Consider the following 26,368-nt stretch of genomic DNA (forward strand, 5'->3'; position numbering starts at 1 on the left):
AGTGTATATACACTATCAGCTACCATTAGTACCAAACATCAAAACACTTCAAAAGGGGGATGTGGTGCAAGATCCAGTAAATTATACTAAGTTGAAATAGTGATAATAGAATAATGATAATCACTGATCTGCGACTGGAGCCTAAAACCATGTCGACCTACCAGCTTTTAATTTTGATTTTGTCTACAATGATAAATATCCCGAATAGCTACCATCAAGAAACACAAACAGCAGACATAATCATGAGAATAAAAATCTTTATTAGTGTTTTATGAAGTCTGCATAATATGCCACACGCCTGAGAAGCTTATGGTCAGAAAAAAAAAAGAAAAAAAAAAAGAACTGCTCTATCAATACCGCCCTCTACTGGTAAAACAACTGCGACATCTACTGTACTGACTGCTTTGCAAAAAGATTACTGTTAAATACACACATACTGTACTACTGTTATGTATATGTACGTCTGGTCCACGTCAGTTTTTGTAATGTTTTTTTTTCACATTCATATGTTGTAGGCCAAAGATAAAAACAATGTCACACTGGACCCTAACACATGGTTCAGTTCCCCAAATCCAAACGCCACTAGGTGCACTTAAAGTACAATCACTAGTGCCATAAGGTAAACACATTTACATCAAAAAGAGGGGAGGGGGGGGAAACATGTTAAACTCGCAACAGCCACGTAATGACAATAATGGCAGAGTTTAAGCTAGTAAGTCTTGTTGTACATACTGTATTTAATAGACAGAACAAATACAATACACACATTAACACAATGTCCCAGTGTGCAGGCACATTCGCTCTTCTTTTCACATGGAAGAAAATGGCTCTCCTCCCATGTTCTTGGAACATTTTAAAAGCCAATTATATCTCGTTGACCATAACCCGCTTGACTAAGCACCAAAAGGCTACAAGAGGTCACGTGTGTTTTTCCAAAAAAATGTGAAGAGATGAATGAATGAATGGCCATTACAAAGTTTTACATGCCTCTGGAATCATTAAAATCATGTCGGGAGAGTAGATTTTGGGTTTCAGGCAAATCTGTTGTTCTCTGTACTTTAAATGCACCAGATTTCTTTGAAGAAAAAGAAAAGAAAAAAAAAACAAAGGATAGAGACAGGCTACACATCATGTGGGGCAGTGATTTCCTTTTTCTTTTACCAAGACAAAGAGCTTCAATTGGAAATGAATTCAAACAGGACATTTTGGGTCAAATGAAGGAATGATCCATGCCCTCCATGTCACTTTAGAAACAGCTGTGGTCTTGAAAATATTACTTTAATAAAAAGTGAACGACAGAAAATTTTAAGTATATTTATATATAAAAATACATGAGAATACAAAAAAGTAGCAAAACAATGGGGATATAGGCTAAAAACAGAATGAATTCATTGATACCTTCAATTTCTCCAGGTGAGACGTTTAATGCTTCACCTCGGAGAGCTCCAGGACTCCCAGTGTCGTGTCAAAAAGAGAAAACAAAGCTTTGATAACTGCTGATATTCTCTGGTCCCTGCCCAGTGCACCTCGCAAAGCCTGGTCAACATCTCATTAGCTTCTATACCAGGCTGATCAGTGGGGATGTAAGTCAGCTAAACCAAGGACACATAGAGTGCCATATAATGACAAAGAAATATAACTGCAGCCAGATCGAGCTTGCAGTTTGTTTGGGGTTTTTAGAATCATTATTTTTTTTTTTACCTAACATTCCTATTTGTCCATTAAGAAGCATGTCTTATAAAGACACACGTCAAGAGTTACAAAAAGGGGCCATTCTGCTAAAGTCAATTCAAACAAATTTCTTAAACACTTTGTGGCGTTTCCTTCAGAGGAGAACGGCCACCATGGCCATCGTTTCTTCACCAAGCCACCTCCCCCCTGACAAAAGATGGGGCCAAGTTTCCCAGAGAAAAGTAAACTTAGGTTCAGAACAATGGTTAGGGTGGGCTGGAACTAAAATTGTTTTAGCATTCAAGCTCGTGTTACTCATACAAGCAATCTTCAAGACTGAGAAACTATTCACAAATATTTTTGGTATTTCCCCTACTTCCTGGACTAAAAACCAATATACATTTCATTTGTACCACAAATAGATCTAATATTAAGGATTTGGGGGAAAGCAATTTAACAAGGTGCATGACATAGATGGGTAACAAAGTGCCAAATTCTTTACTGAAACGTCTATGCGTGTGTGTGTGTGTGTTTGTATGTGCGGCAGTGTAGGTGCATTTGTTCTTTTATGTATGTATGTGTGTGTGTGTAAAGTTAATAGAGGGATGTGGAACTGGGCCACAAATGCTATGAAAAATGTTACAGAAAACTCATTCTGTGGGGTCTCCATTTTTTCCATGAAAGGACTCACAAGTTTAGAATTTAATGATCATGTAATGGGCTGTGGGTTTTTTGGGGGCATTTCCTCAGCTGTTTAGGACATACTGGAGCAGCGTGCAGACGGGGAACCCATCTGGGTCAGAACCTTGTCCAGCCACTGCAGGGGACCATTCAAATGCAGCTCGATCCAGCAAGGAGTGCTTGTGACAGTCTGCCGCCTGGAAAGGAAGACATACATATTTATGTCTGAGCTGTGCTGACATCACCTGACTTAGGGTGCTCCGTGCCATTCTTAAAAATGTAGAGTGTGTCTTCAGGTCCAAGTCATAACCACACGAGTTGGTGAGCTATCTCTACGGCTAATATCTCCAAAACTCTGCAACTCACACAGAGATGTGTATTTTTTATGTAGGTGTGAATTGCCTAATTAAGCTATGTCAAAATAATGTTTAACATCAGCTCAAACCTTGAAATAGATATACAGAAAGTTCAAATATGGCATCCATGGCAGTCCTCACCTGTACTCGGCTCCCCAGCCTTTGACGAAGCTCATACGGATGGTGCACATCCTGGTGAGCTGGTAGACAGCTTCGAAGCCCTGGTTGACCGACTGAGCCAACAGGGCTGCAAATTCCTGGTTGTTGAATATTTTTAAATTACAACCTAGATGGAACACAGAGGTAAAGAGGCCCGCAGTTAATGTGGGTTTTCCCAGTGACGATTATATAATATCTTTGGCTTACCAAGCACACATTTAGCTTTAAGTTTGCAGTAGTGTGTCATTGTGTGTCTGGGTAATTATTGTCAGAGGTTTTGAGGTGTTCAGCACTGTTTCCTTTTTCACCTTTAGGCAAAACTTTATTCCTTAAAAAAAAAAAAAATAATAAAAATAAAAATCAGGCAGACTATGAATAAGCATTCCAACCAATCTGAATCCAAGCTGGCTAGTCTCAAACAGCCATCTCTAAAGCGCTCAGTCTGCACCAGAGAGATAGGTCTGGTTGCACCAATTTCAATCTGGTGAAGGGGAAAATAACACTCTGCCTTGTTTGTATTTTGTTGACCCAATTAAAATGACCTTGAAATGTGCTAAACCCAGGAAGCAGTTATGGTACGCCTGTAAAATAGTGCCCAGGTAACTTGTTTGGCATATGGGGAGGTGAGACCTTTCATCAAATGGCTAAATCCCCACTTAAGTTTACATTCACATCGTTAATAACCAAGTTAGTGTTAGAGCAGTGTTTCTCAATCAATCATTCATAGAAAAAAGACCACATCCTTTAAAACAATAAGCCTTCATCAACTGTGTATTGAAAAATTATAGCCTAATTAGATGACAGTTGGGCAAAATAACCTTGTGTGCTCACTCATCATTGTCTCTGTTGCAATCTTAATGGGAAGACTGAAGACATGTAGCCTTGTCTGGCTCCTAACTGGAGAATTTTAGTCTCACATAGCGGTCAGTGTTTCTGACATAAATCAAAAATATGTTATATGTTGCAAAACAAGCAAAACAACTGTTGGTTACATTGCTGAAGTCTGCAAGCACAGCATAGTCAATTACTAATGTCTGAATTAACATCCAAGTTGATTCATTGTCAAAAACAACACATCTATCCTACACACCATCACTTAATTTAAATATTTTACCAAATCTACTTGCGGACCACTTTGGAAAAGACTGACTTAGAATGACTTGCCATTTTCAGCCCATTGCTTGCTAGCTCAGAGGTTTTGTTGTTATTGTTTCCCATAAATACAGTCATTTTGAACATGGTAGGATGCAGTCAGTGTAAGGGAGGAGAATGCCAACTGAAATAGTCAGACAACTGCAGTGTTATACCTTCAGTCTACATCCAGTGAGTCAGACTACAAGCTGACCATAGCTGCCATCTGCCACAAATGAGAAAACTACACGTTTTACCAGAAGCACCTTTTGAGCTGTCAGCATCTTACCTGGAGGAATTTTACACACTGTTGCTGGATGCCAGCCATACCGCTGGTTGCAGTTTGGACTCTGGACAAAGATGGCGCTATCACTCAGGCACTCAGCAAATACCTCCCCTCCAATGTAGTAGAGCCTAACTCCTCTTCCTGTAAACACAGACAAAAATAAGAAAGTGAATAGTAAATGGCTGTTTTTATATGATGACTTTATCCAAAGGGCTTTACAATTTACCTCCCATACTCTCTCTCACACACACACAAACAAAGGGTTGGACATGTGGACAGGAGAATGGTGAATGAGTTTTCAACCCTGTCATCAACAGACAACCTGCTCTACCCCCTGAGCACCCCAAGTACAACATGAGACTTGCTCAAGATATTTCCAAATATAAGGCCTGGCCAGTGACACATACTGAAACAAACTATAACAGGACAACAGGTTGTCTACAGGTGATAAACTACTATAAAGCTACCTGTAACTGTGCCTTACCTATGTGCCTCCGGGTCATCTCCACAGTGGCATTCCTGTTGACATTAGACAGCAGGCCCAGACAGAAACGCTCAGAGTTTGATGGATCTGTGAATCCGTCCACCGTCAATGAGGGCTGTGAGGCGTGGAACGTCTCCCCCACACGCTGGTTCAGCTCGTAGTAAGCTATAGAGCACCAGAAGGCTGGCTCCGAGTAGGTCACCGGCTGGAGGTCTACAGCAGAGATCATGTCAGTTAAGTTCACCCCAAGAGTTTCTTTTTGACTAAGCATTGCTCCAATGAAAATGTGTTTACTTTGTGTTTACTGTTCAGCCTAACTAGGTTCAAAACTGTTAAATGTTAATAATTAATACGCTTGTTTGTTGTCAAGTGTTTCAAATGGGAAGGATCTGCATCTTACCCATGCTGTGATTGACAGGAGACAGAGTGCTGGGGGACAGCTCTGCTGGAGAACCTGACAAAGAAAACAAGAAGTCATCGATATGGAAAGGTTCACAGGAGAGCAAAACATGGGGATAACAGGTGGATCAGATCAATGACTGGTTGCTGCCTTACAAAGGAATGCCAAGACAATACTGTAATTAGAATAATACTGCATTAGAGTGATGAAGAGATGCTATTTACTGCTTCCCTGACATCTGTACATCTTCTTTGATGGTACCTGCTGAAATTACACAGTTTGATGTGTAACTTACTTTGTCGCACAAATGACAAACGGGATGATGTAAACAATAAGCAGCTTCTTCATGCCATTATGCTTATCACTAACGACAAACTAAAGAAACACTCCAAGGCTGAGATTTTGGAGCTGGCCAGGAGTGTTACAAAAGGAAAGACAGGGGACATACAGTTGTGTAGTCTGTAGTCCTTATACCTGCAAATCTGCTTTTTTTTGGTTGCATGAAATAAGGTCTGTGGTTACCACAGGCGTCCTACAATTTGATTATAAAGCTCTTACATGTCTTAAAAATGGCAGTTGCAAACAATTTGCTAAATGAGACAACAGAGGACATTAAACTCAAACGCAACAGACACCTCTATTCGCTAGTCCATCTTTATAGGCTCACTTTAGTTATAAACTATTCTAAGTTTTATCCATTTACAGAAAAGGTGTATAGTAATTGTGTAGTAAGATGCTTAGTGGTGGTGATGTTTAAGCTATGCGACCACAATGTAGCCTGTTTATAGCCTAACATTAGCTTTTTACTTTTAATGATTTAGTTTAAACTTCAAAAATCACAAAAGCAGAGTTCATCTGTAAAGATTATGTTGCTGACAAACAGGTGTAAGTATCATAAGCTTGTGTTTGCCATAGAGATTATTTTCAGCAATATTCTAAAAACAATGTCATGGGCTTGTGTTAGCCTACAAAAATCCATCATCCCTACAACACTCTAGTAATAGAATTCAAGTAGAATTCATGTACTGGTGACAAAGGAGGTAGCATCCTTCATATGTTTCTCCGGTCCATTTCAGGAGAGGTTACTATGGAGAGGAGAGCAAGCATTTGCCCTGCAGCATCAGCTTTGGACCATGTAAATCACAGAGCTACAGTCTCTCCAGCTCAGACTACAGGGAACATATACCAGGTGAAAATCATTATTTGCATTTCAAATGTTCAGTCTGTAAAACATGATGCATGTTTATGAAAGCAAAAGAAGGTGATAAGGATGAAGCTTTCACTTTATTGACAGGTTCCACTCTGAATATTGTTAACTGTCACTGACTGTTTATCATGTATGAATCTTTAAACAGATTTATTCTCTGAAAACGCTGGACTTTGACCTGGTTGGGGAGGTGAGGCGGACTCACGAAGGAGAAAGGAGAAAAGGAGAAAAGGAGAAGGAGGTGCTAGTCTAGGGTACCTGTGTCCATACTTTGATTCATCTGTTGATCGCTGGCCTCCCCATCCTCACTGATGTAGCCTGGTGGAGGAGTTTCTGTTGAAATGATGCGAGAAGAAAAACATGAGCTGTGATGCAAGCATAATTACCACCATCCCCCCCCCCCAACTCTCATTACTATAACCCCACCCCCCCAAAAATAGATGTACTCCTAAATGCAGAAGAAAATCACAGGATACAGAGAGTCACAAGTTCCTCTTTGACTAATAAAAATCAGTGTGAGAAGAACTTAACAATACAAACTAAACAACATGTAAAACAGTGGACACCTCCACTAATTGTTTCTTCACATTAAGATTTTATTCAGCACATTGTGTAAATCTTCAGTCCCACCATCAAATGTATATTGAAACTCACCTGGTATATAATTGTTTGGAGGTTCGATTCCTGCAGGGAAGTTTGTGTTCTCGGGTATGGAATGAGTGTAGTCATCCAGAGGTGGCAGCTCTGGCAGGATATCTGAGTGTCTTGGCACAAGAACAGGAGGCAGCACTACAGGGTTGGGTAAAGGTGTCAGAAGAGATGAGTTAGACTCCTAACATTTTCCAAAATTATTGTCAATTTTTGTTTTCTAAAGCAATGTTCAGGTGCTTTGAAACAAGTGTCACAGGTGTGGAATAATCTTTGCTGGATAACTTGAATTGAAATAATAACTGATAATGGATAAAGGCAAGGTGAGGCACTGTGGATTGTATCACTGTTCAGCCCCAAACCTTATTGGACTATATTCATATATATTTCGGGAGATGCACTTATTTGCTTTCTTGTTGAAAGTTAGTAGTGAGAGTCTTGTCTATCTGAGCATCTGTTAGCTTCTAATTAAGACCGAAACAGCTAACCTGGTTCTGGGGGTAAAAAACAACAGCGGCCAAGCTGGAGAAAAAAAGAGAGATGCGCACACCAAAAAGCTCCTGTATAAGCTGCGGGACATTTCAAGAACAAAGCTATTCCTGAGACTGTTTCAGAAGCCGTGTGGATTTCTCTCTTTTTCAGCTCTGCCAGGTATTTTGTGTTCCAGCACCAAATCCCGCTGGGTAATGTAATGTGCTTGTCCTTTTTGTTATTAAGCTTCAATTTTACTGCACAGACAGGCAAGAATGCAAATAAATATATTTCTCAAAATACTTAATAATCATCATAATCATGTGAAAAATCTGCTTAAACTGTAGCTAACTTGCATTCAGTTAAACTTCATAAGTCATAGTGGGAGCAACAATCATGTAGGGAGACAGAAATGAAGAGAGATGTGCTTGTTTTAAGGGTAACAATTGTCCACTGGGGTCTCACCTGGGGTCTCCACCCTCTGGTAGTGGTAGGGGTTGATGCAGACCTCATCCTTTTTGAGGTGGAAGGCATACTCACAGGCCTCGATGGCTCGCAACTCGTGATGGCTGTGAAGGTCAGGCCATCGCCACAAGCGGCAGTAGATAACATGGGGAAGCCCCTTCCTGTGGGAGACCTGCAGGCGGCCATCCAGTGATCTGATTGAACAGCAAACAGGAGATGGTGGTGAGATGGGCGAAGGATACATAGGGGAGAGGGGGTGACACATAATATGGTTGGGTAAGGGGGGGAAAATGGAGATGGAAAGGATTGAGTGGTGATGAGAACGAGAAACAAAGATGTTCTCAGTGTCTGACACCTCCAACATTGTAATTACAACTCTCCCACATCAAAGTTGTACGCAACACCATACAATAGTTGAGGATAGTCACCTGGTTTGGTCAGGGTAGCTGTATAGGCCTGATGTATCCCACTGTTCTATCGTATTTGGTGTACTCAGTCCCCATATTTCAGAGCAATTGCTGTGCACAGAGAAAACAACAAAACAAAAACAAAAACAAATGATAAACATGGGACATGGCTCATTCAGAAATATCAGTATGGGTAATGTGAACATTAAAAGGCCTCTTTTATTGGAGTCATATGACAAAATAAAAACATCAAATTTACTGTCAGCTGAGGGAATGAAAGATGGGAACTTCAAATAAGAGAAGCCTTTTTGACAGAATTAAGGAAAAGAAACACAACATGGAATCTGCTAACACACACAATGAGTGAGACAAAGAGCATTCTCCACCAGCGTGGCATTGTATCAAACACTGAAAATAACTCAGAACTTATCTGGAGACATTCAAACAAACACTGAAGACACACAATGGCACAAGGGGGGGAGAAACGGAGGAGGCAACCTTGGAAAAAGAAAAATCAATTTTCTAACATTCTCAAAACATTCACAAGAAAATGGCCAAAAACTAAGAAAGAAACTTGGAATGAGGACAAATGAGAGAAGTTGCTTCTGAATAACAGGACAATAACACATTCTACAAGTTAAATACTACAAATGCAAAACAACATAATGCTAGACTTTATTACTTTAGTGGGATCTAAACTAGCATTCAAAACTGCATTTATCAGTACATGACAGGGCAGGAAACCAACTTTTTTCCCCCCAGCAGCTTGTATATCCTAACATTCAACAGCTATTTTTACTGCAGGAAACTAGGTGTTTAGAGTAAGATCAGTCCAAAGGTTGAATAAAAGCTAACCAATCACAATCAATGCAGTCTGGCATTTTTGGGGTTCATAACCCAACCGCTGACGCAGATATCCTCTTCTAGTCCCGTCTTCTACTCCCATGGAGTCAGCCACTGCATCTCTACAAACATAACAGTACAGCCTAGAACAATTCTCAGGCGATAACGACCAGCCCGCTATCTATAGTCATACAAACATCTGACGTGGTAGTTGGCGGCACATCAGTGAGGAATGAATCTGTTAACACAGTGTTCCCACTGAACCATCAAGGCTGGCTGGCTGATAAAGAGAACATCTTCTCTCAACCTTTGATTGTCTCTCTCCCAGTGAGAGTAGCTCAAACTGTAAGTACAGTTGTAAACAAACAGAGATTTGATTAGTTCTCAACTCATCTTTAATTAGCTATTTATGTTTGTTTTCTATTATATTGCATCCCTAAACAAACATTATCACATTTCCGACAATTTCAACAGATGAAAGCGATTATGACCACGGAATAAAGAAAAGACAAGAGCTAGATCAGCGTCTGCACACAGTTTCATGTTTTTATAACAAGCAGAGATCTCAGCTAATCACACTTGCAGAAACATGTGTAACAAGCAGCAGCTTCTTGTCTGAACAGCGATCTAGTGCTGGGAAGTGTACCTGGGGATGGTGACACACTTGGTGTTGCAGTTCTGTGTGGTGATTGCTTTCTCCAGCTCATCGAGCTGGCCTGTCTTCTTTAACTTCTTCACTAAGCTCTTCACAGCCTTCTCGCACCATTTCTCCTCCTGCCCATTCTGCTCTCCGCCGCCTGCTCCGCCCGGCCCACTTGTCGACTTCTTCCAGCCCAGCAGCCTCTTCACCACAGGAGGGGTGAATGGCAAGATGGAGGACATCTTAGCTGGACAAGCCGGGAGTCTCCAGAGGACTCAACACAAGCTCTCTCACACAGACTGAGGGGACCTAGAGCTACAGTTTGGGCCCTTGCTCTGATGGGGCCCCTCCAGTGACCAGTGAGTCACAGGGTGGACTCCAGTGCTAGCTGGGTTTACTCAAAAGAGATGGACACCTTGGGAGAAAGTCACAGACAAAGTACATCATTACAAACGAAACATGATGCAGAAAAATAACCATGTAGCCTCATCAAAACAGTAAAAAAAAAGGCCTGTTACTGAATGAAAATCTGAATGGTGACTAAATCAGTAAGGCTGTTTTGTCAGCAGTATTGCAAACGTTACATAACTAACTCTTTTGTGAAGTTAAGTGTTTGGTGACTTAAACAAGTAGAGATGTCCTCTTGACGATAGCTTGTCACAAACACTGCTCGGCATCCAAGCTAGCTAGCTAGGAAACTTAAAAAGTTCACACACGGGGTGTGCCTCATACCATCACATTCTGTGCATAGAAGCAATCAGAGCCAGATACTGGTAGACACAATGAACTGCGCAGTGAATGTTATAAAATAAATGTGAAAAAGAAGAGTATTTTGTGACAGGCCCCCCCAGTGCTAACACTATCTGGCTTGTGAAGGCCGGCTGCTAGCTACCTGGTAGGGGGGCCTGCTTGACTCAAATCATAACAATAAGTTGACTAGCCGTAGCGTAAGTAAAATGCTTCAATAGTTTTAGCAAAAAAAGAAGAGAGAATAAATAATAATTAACGCAACGAAGCAGATCGGAGGCAATTCATGGAGAAGTCCTCATCTAGCTAGGTGAGCTAGCGTTAGCTTCACGAAGCTAGCTGCCAGCTTGTTATCAAAAATCCTTTTGTTGTGATCCACGAAAAACCTCCTGTGCGCAACAGTCAAGTCGCGCTACTTTGCTACCAAACGTCAGCATGTCAATTTAAGCCAGTCTGTGACAAATCTAATACGAAAATGGCACTTTATAAATCTGATCATTGTAATGTTTTATGTCAACGTAGCCACTGTGTATTTGGGACTTTACTAAAATATACACACGGCACCAAAGCGAGTTAGCATCTTGGACGAACTCTTCCAAACTGAGCCCTGGCTCCCGCTGGCTAACGGTACTACATCTCTCACACAAAACAACATGCTTCAAAGTCGAGAAAACAGCGAAAAACATTTCGATATTTACCCCAGTTTTAAAGTCCAAAGCTCCGCTTTTTGAGAAAAAGATGCGCACAGCCCTCTGAACACCTTGTCGACATAGAAATGCCTGAACCGTATTGTACTGCAGCTAATTTTGACAAGGCTTGTTGGCTCTTCTCAAGTTGCTACCAGTGCTACTGGGGCTAGTTTGCCCGGTTAGGTTGACCGGAATACAAAAACAAACGTGATGGCTACGTACGAGCTCTTAATCCCTCCTATTGAGAAACTGATTGGAGGATTATAAGGAGACATTCTCTGAATACTGGTTGATGCTTTTGACAGTTCTTATTGTTTATTTGACAGCACGGGATTAAATCTGTCTGTCAGAGAGGTTTTTAAATGCAATTCTTATTCAGCATTTTCAGTGGACGTTAACTCACTCTTTACATCTTTAACAAAAGACAACAGTAAAAGAAAGGTAAAAAAGGGAATAATTTACATTTGTAGCATTTGTAATTAGTTTTTTGTTTTTTTCGTTTTACTTTTTATTTTCACCCACATACGATAAAATCAGATGATAATAAATAACATTAATTAAAAAGCACATTAGTGTGTACCCCATTACAAACGCAAAAACACAATAAACAGTAGAACAAGTGCTAAATATACAAAAAAACAAACAAACAAACAAAAAAACAAACAGAAAAAAAAGCTCTTAACAACATGTCTTTTAGTATTCCATGTTTGTACACCATGATATCTGAGGGAGTACCAGGATAAGTGTAAATGTTTTACTCCTGTTTCTGAAAGACATAATAAGCACAGAGAAATAATGATAAACCACAACTGCTCAGGATAGCATGGCCCACATGTGGCAAGAAGCAGTAGCTCCACCCCTTACTCAGGTGTTCAATTAGGTTGTATTGGTCTCACCTGGTGCCTTTATAAAATGCTACACTTTAGCACTTGGCAGCATTTGGTATGTTTTATTTTGCCTGTGGCAATGGGTGGATGTTTGTTCCTTTGTGCAGCCTTATTGCAGTTTTCAGGGTCCTTGCAAGGTGAGCTTATTGTACCAGAACCAGCTCCAAAAATGTCCTGATTAGACTTTCTGCATCATAGTTTATTCACAGAATGAAGGATGGAATATCAGCTAACGTGCTGTCCCTTTTCTGCTAACCTGATCCAAGTACTTGTTTCAGCTGGAAGCAGTCCTGTGAAGTGTGGCCTGGGTTTTCAACAGTGCAAGGATGGCTCCGAGTGTATCCTCTATAGCCATGTGTGTGATGGAGAGCGTGACTGCCAGGACGGTTCAGATGAAGAGGACTGTGACTCAGTGTGCAATAAAGGTACTGGTCTGTGTCCACAGATAATCCTTGATGAGGGTAAAACTAACTTGCCATTGCTTTCTGAGGTTTGTTTTGACCTACAGTATTTGGTCTGATGGTGTGTGGCCAGATTCAAATGTGTATTCTTGTGTTTTCTACATTCAAGAAACTCAATGATCCTTTATGAAAAGGCAAGTAATTTCAACCTTGACGGCTAATGACACACAGTGGATTAAGTCAAGTAGCACTGTCATTAAATGGAGTGAATGACTTAAATAAAATTATAGAGATGTAGAACATAAATATTAAAACATCACATTTCTCCCCAGACTTGGTAACACTCAACATCAAATGCAATGAGCACAATTTCTTACATCTGCTGAAATTCAAAGTCAATGCCTAAACAAACTTTGTTTTCATGACTGAATAAACAAACTGACCTTAAACTACCTTTCTGTTTACATCTGGTGGACCCTGCCACCGTTCTGGCTTCAGTGTTCTTGCTGTTTTCTAGATTCAAACGGTTTTGTCTTTCCACTGTTCCAAAAATTACCAACCCTGGTTTGGTCCAAATAAACACTGTACCGTCCCAGTATGCTGTCATCCCCACAGTCAGAGCCAATAAACCACCTCGGCAATGTATCCCTGATGTAAAACTAGCATCCAGTTGTGTTTGTTCCTGGTCCAGCCAAAGAAACAAAACGAGAGGAAGGGTCGTCATGTCACTGAATCTTTGGGACCAGACTGTGGTGCTGGTTTGTATTAGTATTTGGGAGATGCGTGGTGAAACGCACTAAAACCCAAGATATCTACGTCACATGACATTTTATTTTGCAGAAGAAATTCAGGCTCAGAACTTTGATATTTATATACATGTATACAAACTCTGAAATATTTTTTTTTCCCTATTACTGAATAAACAAACTGTTCTGGTCCCCAGAACACTAACTGAAGCAATAAAGGTGGCAGGGTCTGCCACATATAAACAAATTAAACCGGAATGAATTTTTTATTTTTAAGTCAGTCTGTTTATTAAGTCATGGAAAGTTTGTTTAGTTAAGGTATAAAAAAAAATCAATCTTTCTCAAAACACCAGTTCTCCTCCTTTTCAGATGTATCTAATCTGGCAACTGGGTGTATAATCAATCATGTCACTTTGCCAATGTTGCAGTGTTGTTCTTGGCTTTCATTCATACATCAGAATGATGACTTAAGCCAAATGGGCTGCAGTAATTTTCATTTATGTCAAAACCATAACTTGCTCTTACTGCTAATATCTGCACCCAAACAGGTCAGTTCCAGTGTGCCCATGGAAAGATGTGTATAGACAAAGAGCAGGTGTGTGATGATATACCTCAGTGTCAGGACCGCTCTGATGAACTGCAGTGTACGAAACAAACCGAGGGCTGTGTCCACCAGTGTGACAACAAGAGTCGCTGCCTGCCTGCGAAGCTCCTCTGTGATGAAGAGTGGGACTGTCTGGATGGCACCGACGAGGCCAACTGTGGTAGGTTGACATCATTTGAGAATAAAGATCTCTTATGGGAGATGATCACATGACTTCACACTTGCCTAACATATAGTCTTGAGTCATAATGTTGTTGTTATTTATTTATTTATTTATTTATTTATTTATTTATTTATTTATTTTTGGCGTCTTCACCAGAGGACCAAGAGGAAGATGGACATGAAACGGAAGACAGGACCAGTGTCACCTCTGCACCTGTTGGCTCATCGACACCCATCAAGTGTCCTTTGGGCTTTAAGGCCTGCAAGGACGACTCAGAGTGTGTCCTCTACAAACACGTCTGTGATGGAGAAGCAGACTGCAGGGATGGATCAGATGAGAAGGAGTGCTCATTAGAATGTGAAACAGGTAGTGTGGGGGTGTGTGTGTGGAGGTGCTGCCCTCTAGTGGGTAACATTAATCTTTTTGTAATGCTTTAGAATCAAAATGCTCGTCTTCTATGTAAATTAAACATTGCTTCAGGAAGTGTATGAATGTATGCAAATTTAAGGCAGTTGAGTATTTTCATTTTATGCAACATTATACTTCTACTGAACTATTTCTCAGAGTTGAATACTGTACTTTTTACTCGACCACATTTGCCTCTAACTTTAGGGTACAACTTGGTTAAAATTAAGATTTTCACATCTGTCTAGTGGAAAACGTATCTTTTTAGATGTGTTGTGAATGAAAATTTCCTTAAATGATTTTAAACCCTGTTGGATCAGCTGGAAAATGCATTGTCACAAAGCTGAAGATATGATACGTTTTCAGGGAGGGAAGGTCAGGTGTAGGTTTTTTTTTTTTTTTCTTCTTCTTCGTTTGTTTTTTGTCCAAGACAACAGACTTCTCCAATACAACTAAATTTAGATGGAGGATGGCAATTTACATGCTTTAAAGCCAAAATCTTCATCTGTAGCTGTTAAGCTAAAGTGCACGCTGTTTGAAATGAGAGGATGAGCTTGACCACATGTTTAGGGTGTAAAAATGTCTTTTCAAATTCACTTAAGATGTCAGGGGGGCTCTCGCATAATTTGATTATGTCAGACAAAGTGTATGGAGCTTTTATTTATAAATAAAATTTGGAAACGAGCTACTTAAGTTGTGTAGGAGAAAGCTGCAACGCTGTTTTCCTGTGAAGCTCCAGAAATCTTTTGTGGTCTATGACACTTGACTTCACACCTGACTTTCCATCTGCATGGCGATAGGCAGATGACTGAATTTAAATATTTGGATGAAATTATCTCTTGAATGTTTACAGCAGCAAAATACAACATATGCATTAATGCGGCAGTGATAAATCATATATAAAAGTAAAACATTACCAGTACCAAATATTCTTTACTGTGGTTTAGTATTTACATAAAATGTAATGCTATGACTAACTTTGGTGCAGAGACAGAGTGCAATTTGTTAGAGAAGACTATTTGTGAATGTATAATGAACTGGAATGTAGTCAAAGACATGGACGTGGAGTAACAATGTATTACTAATATACAGTATCCAATAGCCATTCATGGCTGGTGAATACAAACAACATTATGTAGGTACAAAAGGAGGACTCAGATATTTAGAGCATGATCACAGCATTATTGGATGGCAGCTAAATCAAACTGTGCAATCTAAAGCCCGGTTGTGACACCAGTCCTGCCACTGATCGTGCTGTTTGCCCCCTGCAGACCAGTTCCAGTGTGCCCATGGAAAGAAGTGCATAGAGCAGAGCCAGGTGTGTGACGGGATGCATCAGTGTCAGGACCGCTCTGATGAACTGGGATGTGCAAAGCAGATTGAGGGCTGCGCTCATCAGTGTGATGACAACAGCCGCTGCATTCCTAACAGCTTCGTCTGTGATGGGGAGAGGGACTGCTGGGATGGCACTGACGAGGCAAACTGTGGTACGCTGTCACTACTCACTATTCTCTTTGTCAGTCAACTGTTCCTGTATAAGACAGATCTGTGATCTTTGCACCCTCTCTCTGCAGCGGATGAAGAATGCAGTGCCACTGATTTTAGCTGCACCAGTGGTCAGTGTGTGTCGGCCAAGATGCGTTGTGACGGTCACCCAGACTGCAGGGATCGCTCAGATGAGGAGGGCTGCACAATCGCAGTGGCCTGCACCACCAAGCACCGCTGCCCCCAGAGTAAGGAGTGTCTGGTGCAGGAGTGGATCTGTGATGGAGATCAAGACTGCAAAGATGGCACAGATGAGAAGGTGAAAGTCAACACAAATTTTCAGACATAAGTAGACTTTTTTTTTTTTTTTTTTTTCCTTTTTTGTAATTCTTCTCTGTAGTAAGAGATTATCTTCAGGAGCAAGACAAATGCATCCCAAATGTCAGTTACAGTGAACAAACCCTGAAAATATTAAGCTAGGACAATATGACTGTAGTATACATTCATCTTGAAGTATTTTTCTCTTCCATATGAAGGTCAAAGGTCAGGGTAAATTTTTAGTTTGCCAGATAATTGATGATCTAGTGGTTTGAACTCAGGTTCTCTGATGGTATAAACATTCACCCAAAAATTTGACTTAACACGTCCAGCAATAATAATCCATTGGTTCCCCTGTAGGATTGTCCCGTTGCTCCAGTGACCTGTGGCGAGTTCCAGTGGTCGTGTAAATCCAAGACAAAGTGTATCCCCACCGGCTGGCGGTGTGATGGCATGAAGGACTGTGGTGACGGCAGTGATGAGACTGAATGTGAGTAGTTGCAATGCAGAAATGGGTGGAGTTGTTGTGTGTTTATTTATTTTTTTGTTGTTGTTGTGGTTTTTTTTTTTTTTTTTTTTTAATCGATTGTGAAAGAAATTAAACTACGCTGGACTTTTAATTGCGATTATGGCATTGATAATCCAGCTGTTTCAGTGTCTGTGTACTACAAGTCAAAATGCCAAAAAATGCATGATATTGGTAAAAGGTGGTTTTTACAGACAGGAGTTGAGGAATAGGGCTTTTTCAGAGCTGGTTCCAATACAGAAAATATTAGAAATCAGGGGGATTGAAAACTGATATTTAGGAACCATATTAATTTGCAGTAAAATCAAACACCCAGTGATGAAATAAAGTACAATTTACTCAAGTACCGTTCAAGTAAGTTGAATTTTTGAGGTACCTGAGTATTTCGATTTTCTGTGTTTACAGACTATTAAATGTGACATGTGTAAATGTACCCATAATATAATGTAGGCAGGACATTTTTAAAAAGGATGTTGCATCAAAGCCAAAGCAGCACATTTTAAAATTGGTTTGTTATCTGCAGTCTGAAAGGAAAAATCAGATGCCAGTAATTGGACAATGCTGAATATCAGTACTGCTGATCTGTCTACCTCTGATAATAGGCACATTATACTCACACAAATTGAGCTATTCCAGTTTTATCCTTCGCTACATTAGCATGTCCTGAAAGTCAACCTCATGGTGACACTTTGTGGGTCCCAGGTGGTATGATGCCATGCCTCCCGCACCAGTTCCAATGTGGCAGCCAGGAGTGTCTGGAGCCAGTCCTGGTGTGCAATGGCATTACCAACTGTGCAGACGGCTCGGATGAGGGAGGCAGCTGCCAGATGAAATGTGCAGATGTAGACAGCCGCTGCGCTCAGGACTGCTACAGCACACCACAGGGAACGGTGAGGATCCTGTTGACTTGAAACTTGAAGTTTTAGAAATTAAGTGTGTCCTGCAAATCACTGAAAACACAAAGTGAAACTAAACTGACTGCAGCAGCACAATGTAAAGAGTGTCATTTAAATGTTGCAGCTCCTCTAACACTTGGCTCTTTGTGTGTAGCGTTGTCGCTGCATGGCAGGGTTCAGGCTCATGGAGGACGGGCTGACCTGTGCTGACATTGATGAGTGTGAGCGCTCAGGTGTGTGCAGTCAGGTGTGCATCAACACTCCAGGCTCATTCCAGTGTGACTGTCAGCCAGGCTACATAAAGGAGGCAGGTGGACACCACTGCAAAATCACCGGTAAGGTCAATGTTCCCCTCTGAGTTGCATATGGCATAGGATAGGATCTTATCTACCTGGAGTATAAAACAGCACTTTTCATACAATTGGCCTAAAGGATCAATACCACACTCATGTCAGTCAGTTAATGATGGACTTCACCTCCAGATGTGGAGGTGAAGTCCATGCAGAAGTGCCTTTTTAAATTTGCATACTTTATAATTGGCCAGCAGGGGGCAAATCCACTGGGTTTTTATGTAAGCTTATGAGAAAATGACCCTATTTCTCACTTGGCTACCTCAATCAACAGTTTATGGTCTTGGTACCTAGTTTGTCTTCAGCACAGCATTTTCTAAGTTACAGTCCTGTTTTGAAGTAAAATGGACAACAAAGATGCTTAAGGAGATGACTATCATTGTCACTGACAAGTTGCGACCATCCTGTGTCCTCCTTGTCCACCTCCACCGTCATATCAAAATATTGTTATTTCTGGACCCCCCCCAAAAAGATGCTGATGCTGTAATGCCAAATTTGAGCCTTTTAAAACTGATTATTTGCAGTGACTTGACTCATTTATAGCTTTGGGAGTGAGCCAGGGCTGCAATTTCCTCTCATTTCATGTCTTTATGCTAAACTAAGACAGCTGGCTTCTGGCCAGAACGTTATAATTTATCATTGTGGTATCTCTCATCTTTTGGCAAATATTTGGATTAAAAACCACTGATATCCCCATGGAAACAAAATGTGGTTATAAATCTATAATTGTTGGCGCGCTTCAGTAAATAAATTCCCTTTATTTGACCAATCTATGTAATCAGTTTTAACTTGCAACAATGATTCTCCACTCTGGTGAACCCTTCTCCTCAGGTGAACCCTTCCTGATGTCATCGGTCCAAACAGACCTCTTCTTGCTTGGCCTGCGCAGTGGCAGCCTCGATGTGCTGTCCTCCTCTGCCAAGAAGGCCATTCTGTCCCTGGACTACGACTGGAGGGAGCAGAGGGTCTTCTGGGTCAGCCTGGACACTGAGAGCATCAGGTGGTCCTCGCTGGACCAGAAGACCACAGGAACACTGATTAAAGGTTTGTACTGCACAAATGAGTATTGTAGGCGACAGCCATTTATCTGAATGTATGACTATTGATCATGAAGACGTGTGACGCCATCTGTTTCCACAGGTGTCCGGGCTGATTCTGTAGCCGTGGATTGGCTCGGGAGGAACCTGTACTGGATTGATGGTGTGAACAGTCAGATTGTTGCCGTCAGACTGGTGACAACCACTATGAAGTCCCTGGACCACAGCGTCATCCTGGATGAAGACCTGGATCAACCTCGCTCTCTGGCACTGCTGCCACAGAAAGGGTCAGCATGACTTTATTGCACACTCCAAACTATCAAACAGTGTTTCTAGGAACTTCAAGAATAATGTTCTTTAATTGTCCTCCCAGGCTGATGTTCTGGACAGAGATTGGTAACGTAGTGAAGATCGAGCGTGCTGGGATGGACGGGTCGGAGAGGAAGGCTGTGGTGAACTCCAGTTTGGGCTGGCCGGGTGGTGTGGCTGTGGACGCCATCTCTGACAGAGTCTACTGGACAGATGAGAGGCTGAAATCCATTGGCTCTGCAACACTGGATGGAGAGGACATTCGGGTAAAACATTTGGGACAGATGTGATGGGTTTTTAAGAATTAAATACTACAACTCAAATAATCTACCAGCAAAAGGATACCCGACCTCCTTATCGCAAAGTATCCCACAAGTGTATCACAAGAGGTATCTTTCCATAATGACTCAAGCACTAGTGGATGAAACTTCATATATTAATGTAAAAACAAGACAATCTGTGGCCTAACAAACTAATCAGCCATATTTCTAAATAATAAAAGTACTGTGTTGAGATGTCCCTTTTTTAGATTCTGCAGATGAAGGAGACCACCAACCCGTTCTCCCTGGCAGTGTTCAATGACATGCTCTACTGGTCTGATGCTAAGAAGCGAGTGGTGCTGGCTGCTCATAAATTCTCTGGCAAAAACCATCAAATTCTCCTTAAAAGGCCGAGGCAACCTTTTGGTGTGAAGGTGTGTAAAAAAAGGTTGAGTGCTGTGGGTGTTTTTTTGCACAGGTGCAGATGAGGATGGTATTGTTGAACTTATCCAACTTTAGAAACTGTGTGTAGTGCTCACAGCTGCTGGCTACACTGCCCACGCACAGCTATGACATTGTATGTTTGAAGCTTTCCACTTATGAGATATTGACCTATTTTGGCACAGTTTGGGAAATGATAAAAATGTTGAGGCCGCTGATGGAAAAAGTGCAGGACTGATGTTTGAACGATTACGTCTAGCCCCATTTATATTTAGGACTGTAAGCATGATTTATATTTAAAAAAATGAATAAATAAAAAATCCTGTTCCCTCCTGGTTTGCAGATAATCCATCCATTGCTCCAGATGGCCATTGACAGCCCCTGTGAGAAGATGAAGTGTTCCCACATGTGTGTGTTGGCCCCGGGACCAAAGGCCGTGTGCAAGTGTCCGTCTGGCCTTTTATTGGCTGAGGACGGCCTGACCTGCTCCAGCTTGGTCAATTCAGCATTCCTGCTGATGCTGTCTCCCTCCACAGTCACACAGGTTTGCCTCAATGCATAGATACATGAGGTCTAAGTGGGTTTTAAAGGTGGAATATGTGCAAAAATATTTTTATGTATGGTATTGGAGCTCTCTACCGAATTATAATCACATGTGAGCACCTTTTTATAGACTCAGTTTGTTGCAATTAAAGTAAAAAACAAACTAGTTTTGTGATGCTCTGTAAACACTCGGCACATGTTAACAGTCTCAGTAAATACATCTCACATCTCAGTAAATCAGGTCATTGACAACTGTAATTGTGTGAAAGGACAGTTGGTCACTTCTGTGAGTTAATGACATAGATGAGCAGCTCTATAAGGTTTCAGTTCTAGGTTTTAAGATGTAAGCAACTTCTGATCAACCTATATCAATTTTAGGCATAAATTAACAAATTCTGGTTATTCCCGCCAACTTCCTAGTCAAGCACCACCCATGTCCAGTGTAAGGATGAGGATCTAGAACAGACACAACAAATCATTGTTTTCTGTAGATCTACTTGCAGTCCCGACACACAGCAGCAGAGCTGAAGGGCTGGCCTGAACACCTGGCCCTGCAGGTGCCCAGCATCAATGAGGCGGCCAACATGGACTACAGCCTACGTGACCACACCCTGTATTTGACGGATGACGGCACGACTTCACTCAGCTCCTTCAGGCTCAGGGACTCAGATTTGTTCCCTCAGGGCCACCTTCTAAAACTCTTGGGTGACACCATCACCGCCATGGCCCTGGACTGGGTGACTCTTAACATCTACTGGAGCAGCAACAAGCAGCTCCGCCTGCAGGTCACCTCCATCACAGCCGCACACACAGCTGTTCTTATAAAGGAAGGCATCGGTAGGGTGGAGTCCATCGCCCTCCATCCTTCCAGTGGAAGAGTTTGCTTCACCAACCTGGGCCCGCAGGGGCTGGGTACCATGGCTACTGTGGAATGTGCTCACATGGACGGTGCTGGGCGGAGAGTGGTGTGGAAAGATGCTGTCCAGCCTGCATCTGTGACCTTCTCCAGTAATGGGGATACAATTTACTGGGCTGACACTGGTAAGATTTTTTTTTTAAGTGTTCGTTACAGTATGTTATATTGGTTGAAGATGTGTTTTCATGCATTGATAGTAAAAAATGATGCTGAGAAAAGCAGTAACTGCTTGGATTCTTTGTCAGGTTTGGGGACCATTGGCTCTGTACAGCTTGATGGATCTGGTTACAGAGAGTTGAAGGCTGGTGATGGCCTGGCTGCCGTGGCTCTGAGTGATGACACACTGCTCTGGATGACCGTCAGTGGTAATGGCTTATTGTGTAAATAACTATACCTCTGTTATTCTTCCATGGTTCATTGATCCTCTTCACTCTGTGGGTGTAATGCTGAGGACCCAATGAAGTGCAGCGTGGAGGGCAAAATGGTTTGGATTATAGTCCGAGCAGGATATTTTTGAACACTTGGGGGCGTGTCATCTCCAACATGGGATTCATTGACATCACCACCTGCATTCACTGTTACCATTGGGTGACACCCATTGCCAAGTTTATAAAATGTCCACCATTTTCTGACGAGGACCTCCACTGTTGAAACCAGACAATGTTTGTTCTTTAAAAAGCCTTTTTTTAATTTTTAATTTTTTTTCATTGAAGGCTTTTTAATCTAACTCAGGTATTTCTGTTCCTGCTTCACGCATGAGTGCCTCAAGTTTGTTTTTCTTCTCAGGTGCTACACTAGTGTCCTAAATGAAATGACACTTAAGGCCACGTTTTGTACCAACAACCAGGATTTAGAGCTGATCAACAACATAATGAACACGAAATTGGATTGTTTCTGTGTTGCATATTTTGTTCTTTACAACTGCAGCTCACTTTATACAAGACAAGATGCTTGCATGACAGTTTCAAATCTTGTACAAGTACAATTGCCCAGTGTGGTAGTGTTGTCAGATGTAATATCAACTGTTTCCTTGGATTTCTAATGCTTTGTGTTGACCCTCTCCTTCAGACAAGACCAGGCTCTGGTTCAAAGATGAGGACCAGCAGAACAAGTTGTGGTTTGAGGTCGGCACACAGGTGGTCAGCTTAAAGGTGTTCAGCAAGTCCAGTCAAACCGGTACGTAAGAGAAGCACCAGCAGTTCTGATGGTACTTAAATGTTTAACTTGTAGATCAAAAGGTCCCGAAAATCCGAGCATTCACTACAGTCACTCAAGATCAGGAGAGAGGGGTGCATTTATTTATTTATTTATTTATTTATTTATTTATTTCTGATTTAATGCTTGCAAAAAGGGCAAACAAGTGACTTTTGAGGAAAATAAATGGGAAATAATACCAGATAGACAACATAACATATTACACAAAATGTGTTCGCTATGATAGATCCAATCTTGGGTGTACCAGATCCTGTTCCACAAATTAAGCCCTTAGTCTGTCAAATGTTGGCATGCTGCTGACTGACGGCCTATCCGTCCATGTGTCTCAGGTTCAAACCAATGCTCAGAATACAATGGCGGCTGCCAGCACTTGTGCCTCGCCACACCGGGAGGTCGGATGTGCAAGTGTGCCTATGACTACATCAATGTGAATGCCACGCACTGCAGCCCAGAGCAGCGCTGCCCAGGTGGAAACAGACCCTGTCTGGATCAACTCTCATGCCAACCTGCTGAGAAGTTCTGTAATGGGCATGTTGACTGCTTAGACCACTCGGATGAGAACTGTGAGTCTTTATACCTCTTTTAAAAAGCCATAAGAACTGAAAAATGTCATGACCACTGACGACATCTTGACCTAAAATGACCTGAAGAAAATCATCTTCCTTAGGTGTTAGTCTGAAGCAGTGGTCTGGAGCCAAGGTCCTTGCTCCCACCCAGCCCCGCAGCTCCTCTCCTCCACCCTCCCTTTTATCTCCAGTCACTGGCCCGAACACCACCCTGAACATAAACAGTCTCCTCATGAACCTGGATGCCCAAGAGTGCAGCCAAAGACGCTGCAGTGGCAATGGACACTGTGTGGAGACCAGTGGACAGATTGCATGTGTGTGTTCACTGGGCTACATTGGTGATTCCTGTCAGGACCATATCCTAAAGACCATGCAGGGTCCCATTGTGTACGGTGCAGCAGGGCTCTGTGCAGGAGTGGTGGTTATTGCTGTGATGGCAGTGATGGTGAAGAGGAGGAAGAGTGCCAACACGAGGTTTGTCTGATAACCTATTAAGAAGAAATCTTCCTATCACAACATTAAATGGAGTTGGTGTGTACTTCGAAATTTCCTTACAAGATATCCCTTGGATTGAGAGTCCTGGCAGGGAGTGTGTTGCACTGTTAAATGTTTCAGCAGTTTACTAGACGGGACTGCATTTTCCTATTTCCTCCCTGCAGAAGATCTAGCCCAGCATCAGCGAAGGAAACAAGTATGACTGACCTGGAGAACAAAGCTGAGACCACCCCAAGTACACAAACTTCTCCAGCAGACGCAGACAAACCAGAGGTAGGCCACACAACTCCTAGCAGGATCCCAAATTATCTGACGATGCTTGTGGGATCACGGTTTTGTTTTTCTTTCGCAGGAAGCGGTGTCTTCTGAGGCCTGAGGCTGATTCATGGGCCAGCAACGTTTTTAAATAAACAGTTTGCATTTTCACTGTTTCCTGTGAAGTTATTTCAGCACTGTTTACTGTCAGTGAGACCACCATTGTTGACTTTATGATGTGGATTGTTGGGGTTAGTGGCCTCATTTACGGAACCGGCTTGAACATTGATCAAAAGAGTAATTTCGTACACTGGTAGGAGGTACAACATTGAGGATTACAAAGGACAAGTGTTTGACAATGAAGGAGGCAAGAGAAACCTCACTCTCCTGGGAGGAGAGACCTCAAATGAAGAAAATGCCACAGTTTTTGTTTTGTTCTCTGATCTGAGGGATCGGGGGGAGCTGCAGCTGCATAGAGGTTTTTGATCCAAAACACACTGGCAGAGATGTTTTAAAGTGTGATTCTCTATGCATCTCCCCCTGACTTCAATACAGCTGTCACCATTGTCTAGATAGGGTCAGCCCAAGGCATAAGTGAACTAAGCGGCTGCTTGCCCAATCGGGGAAAAATGAATTTTTTTTTTTTTATACATATTACATTATACAAGCGACATGAATTAATAATTCAAAACAAGATGATTCTAATTTCATAATCAGTATACCTGCCTACAACTGCTGTGTCTGCCAGCATTTGAGTCAGGCAAATAAACTAGACACCTTGTGTGCACAGACAATTTGTACGCATCGACACTGCATGATGTCTCATTAATCAGCCGAATCAAATTCTGCTTGGGCCTACATTGGTCTGGCCCCAAAGGAAGATTTGGTGATGCGACGACCCTCCCACCCCCTATTTTAATTTTTTAGGTTCCTCACCCAGGAACAGGATTGAAAAGTATTGCTCTACTAGAGTTTGGAGAGAAATACTCCACTTTTTTCATGTACAATACCTGATCATTATTACAGATGAAACAATCCAACAGCATAAAAACATTTTTGTATTTGTATATGGTGACTGTGGCTCAGGGATAGAGCCAGAGTCTTGTTATTGGAAGGTTGCTGGTTTGATTCACGCAAGTGTACTTGCGTGAGATACTGAACCCTGAAACTGCTCCTGATGTGCTGGTCAGCGCCTTGCATGGCAGATTCCACTGCCATCAGTGTATGAATTACTGTAAGTCACTTTGGACAAAAGCGTCTGCTAAACATAATTGGAACTTAAAGGCCTGTACAGCCATGTAAACCGGGTGGTGTTAATGACTGTCATTCATTACAGCAGTGTGGGTGTTAGCAGATGGTGCTTGATGGACATCTCCCTCAGCCTCCTGTTAATGCTGCTGCAGCTTTTAGTGCGAGACGGTTTACACATTTCCTATTCTAATAGTACATTTCCATGCCCTCGGAACTTGGAAAAGTGACCTACAACAAGGAAACAAAAAGCGTGCATTAGAATGGCCATCCATGACAGTAACTTGGGCAATGTAGTGCGGGTTCGCCAACATAAACGCAGATGACAGCGGAAATACCGACTTCCAGCTTACACTGGAATGCACCATAAGTACATGTCTCAAGCAGACATCACTGTGATTTAAAGCTTCTATTTGTAAGAAATAATCTGAGTCTCTCTCCCAACATGTTAAAAATTGATGCCTTGGGATGGCCAAAAATGTTGATTTTTAACAAGTGACACTCAAAAAGGATTTTTTTTCTTACCAATAGGACTTATAATCCAACTGAGCTTATACCTGACTGCTAGAAACATCCTCATCATTGCTTGTTCCTGACATTGTGAACTATGAGGATAAATGTAGAGATGTCAGTGAAGTCAACATTTTTCTGTTTCTGTGGACAGGTGTCAGATTTAGCTTTTTGCTCTGGAATTAATGGAAACTGTGGCATAATGAAATCTTTTCCCCAAATAACATGGCTTTTGGTGCAGTCAGTGTAGTGACTATACGCAATGAGACAGTACCAGGAAATCTAATGACATGTATTTAAAGTCTAAAGTAGATTCTTCCCATTGTTTACACCCAAACCACAAAACACATGTTTACTGTGCTTATGAATAGGCACTTCTGTTGTACTTATTATCTTCTAAGAATTTATAGCACTATCTAATTTCACAGTGTCTGGGTTGTTTAATGATTTACTTTGAATTGTTAAGGCTGAAGTGAATAATGCTAAAGGACAAGAAACCCGATGATG

At 41.6% G+C, this 26,368-nt stretch overlaps 2 protein-coding genes across 7 annotated transcripts; one reads left to right on the forward strand and one right to left on the reverse strand.

Annotated features, from left to right (window-relative positions):
* Positions 1-240: 240 nt before the first annotated feature.
* On the reverse strand, positions 241-11,503 carry LOC119019135 (mothers against decapentaplegic homolog 2). 2 transcript variants are annotated; one of them, XM_037097432.1, is made up of 11 exons: positions 11,295-11,503; positions 9,856-10,264; positions 8,388-8,477; positions 7,960-8,153; positions 7,030-7,164; positions 6,646-6,708; positions 5,169-5,222; positions 4,769-4,981; positions 4,288-4,425; positions 2,850-2,994; positions 241-2,549 (listed from the first exon to the last, which is right to left on the reverse strand). In XM_037097432.1, the coding sequence occupies exons 2-11, from the start codon at positions 10,089-10,091 to the stop codon at positions 2,426-2,428; spliced, it is 1,392 nt and encodes a 463-aa protein (XP_036953327.1). In that variant the 5' UTR covers positions 10,092-10,264; positions 11,295-11,503; the 3' UTR covers positions 241-2,425. The 2 variants fall into 2 exon arrangements, with proteins under 2 accessions (XP_036953327.1, XP_036953326.1); XM_037097431.1 differs by having other exon boundaries at positions 6,634-6,708; positions 11,295-11,502.
* A 645-nt stretch (positions 11,504-12,148) lies between these two features.
* Positions 12,149-24,274, forward strand: lrp13 (low-density lipoprotein receptor related-protein 13). 5 transcript variants are annotated; one of them, XM_037097427.1, is made up of 22 exons: positions 12,237-12,309; positions 12,439-12,597; positions 13,868-13,914; positions 13,996-14,083; positions 14,243-14,452; positions 15,763-15,978; positions 16,066-16,295; positions 16,655-16,784; positions 17,523-17,710; positions 17,871-18,051; positions 18,898-19,110; positions 19,207-19,390; positions 19,477-19,678; positions 19,942-20,106; positions 20,457-20,657; positions 21,148-21,697; positions 21,818-21,952; positions 22,641-22,748; positions 23,117-23,350; positions 23,455-23,827; positions 24,013-24,121; positions 24,201-24,274. In XM_037097427.1, the coding sequence occupies exons 1-22, from the start codon at positions 12,252-12,254 to the stop codon at positions 24,222-24,224; spliced, it is 4,005 nt and encodes a 1,334-aa protein (XP_036953322.1). In that variant the 5' UTR covers positions 12,237-12,251; the 3' UTR covers positions 24,225-24,274. The 5 variants fall into 5 exon arrangements, with proteins under 5 accessions (XP_036953323.1, XP_036953324.1, XP_036953322.1 ...); XM_037097428.1 differs by lacking the exon at positions 13,868-13,914 and having other exon boundaries at positions 12,149-12,309; positions 12,451-12,597; XM_037097429.1 differs by lacking the exon at positions 13,868-13,914 and having other exon boundaries at positions 12,152-12,309.
* The last annotated feature ends 2,094 nt before the right edge of the window (positions 24,275-26,368 follow it).

Source organism: Acanthopagrus latus, chromosome 5, assembly GCF_904848185.1.
Source record: "Acanthopagrus latus isolate v.2019 chromosome 5, fAcaLat1.1, whole genome shotgun sequence".
NCBI classification, from domain to species: domain Eukaryota; kingdom Metazoa; phylum Chordata; class Actinopteri; order Spariformes; family Sparidae; genus Acanthopagrus; species Acanthopagrus latus.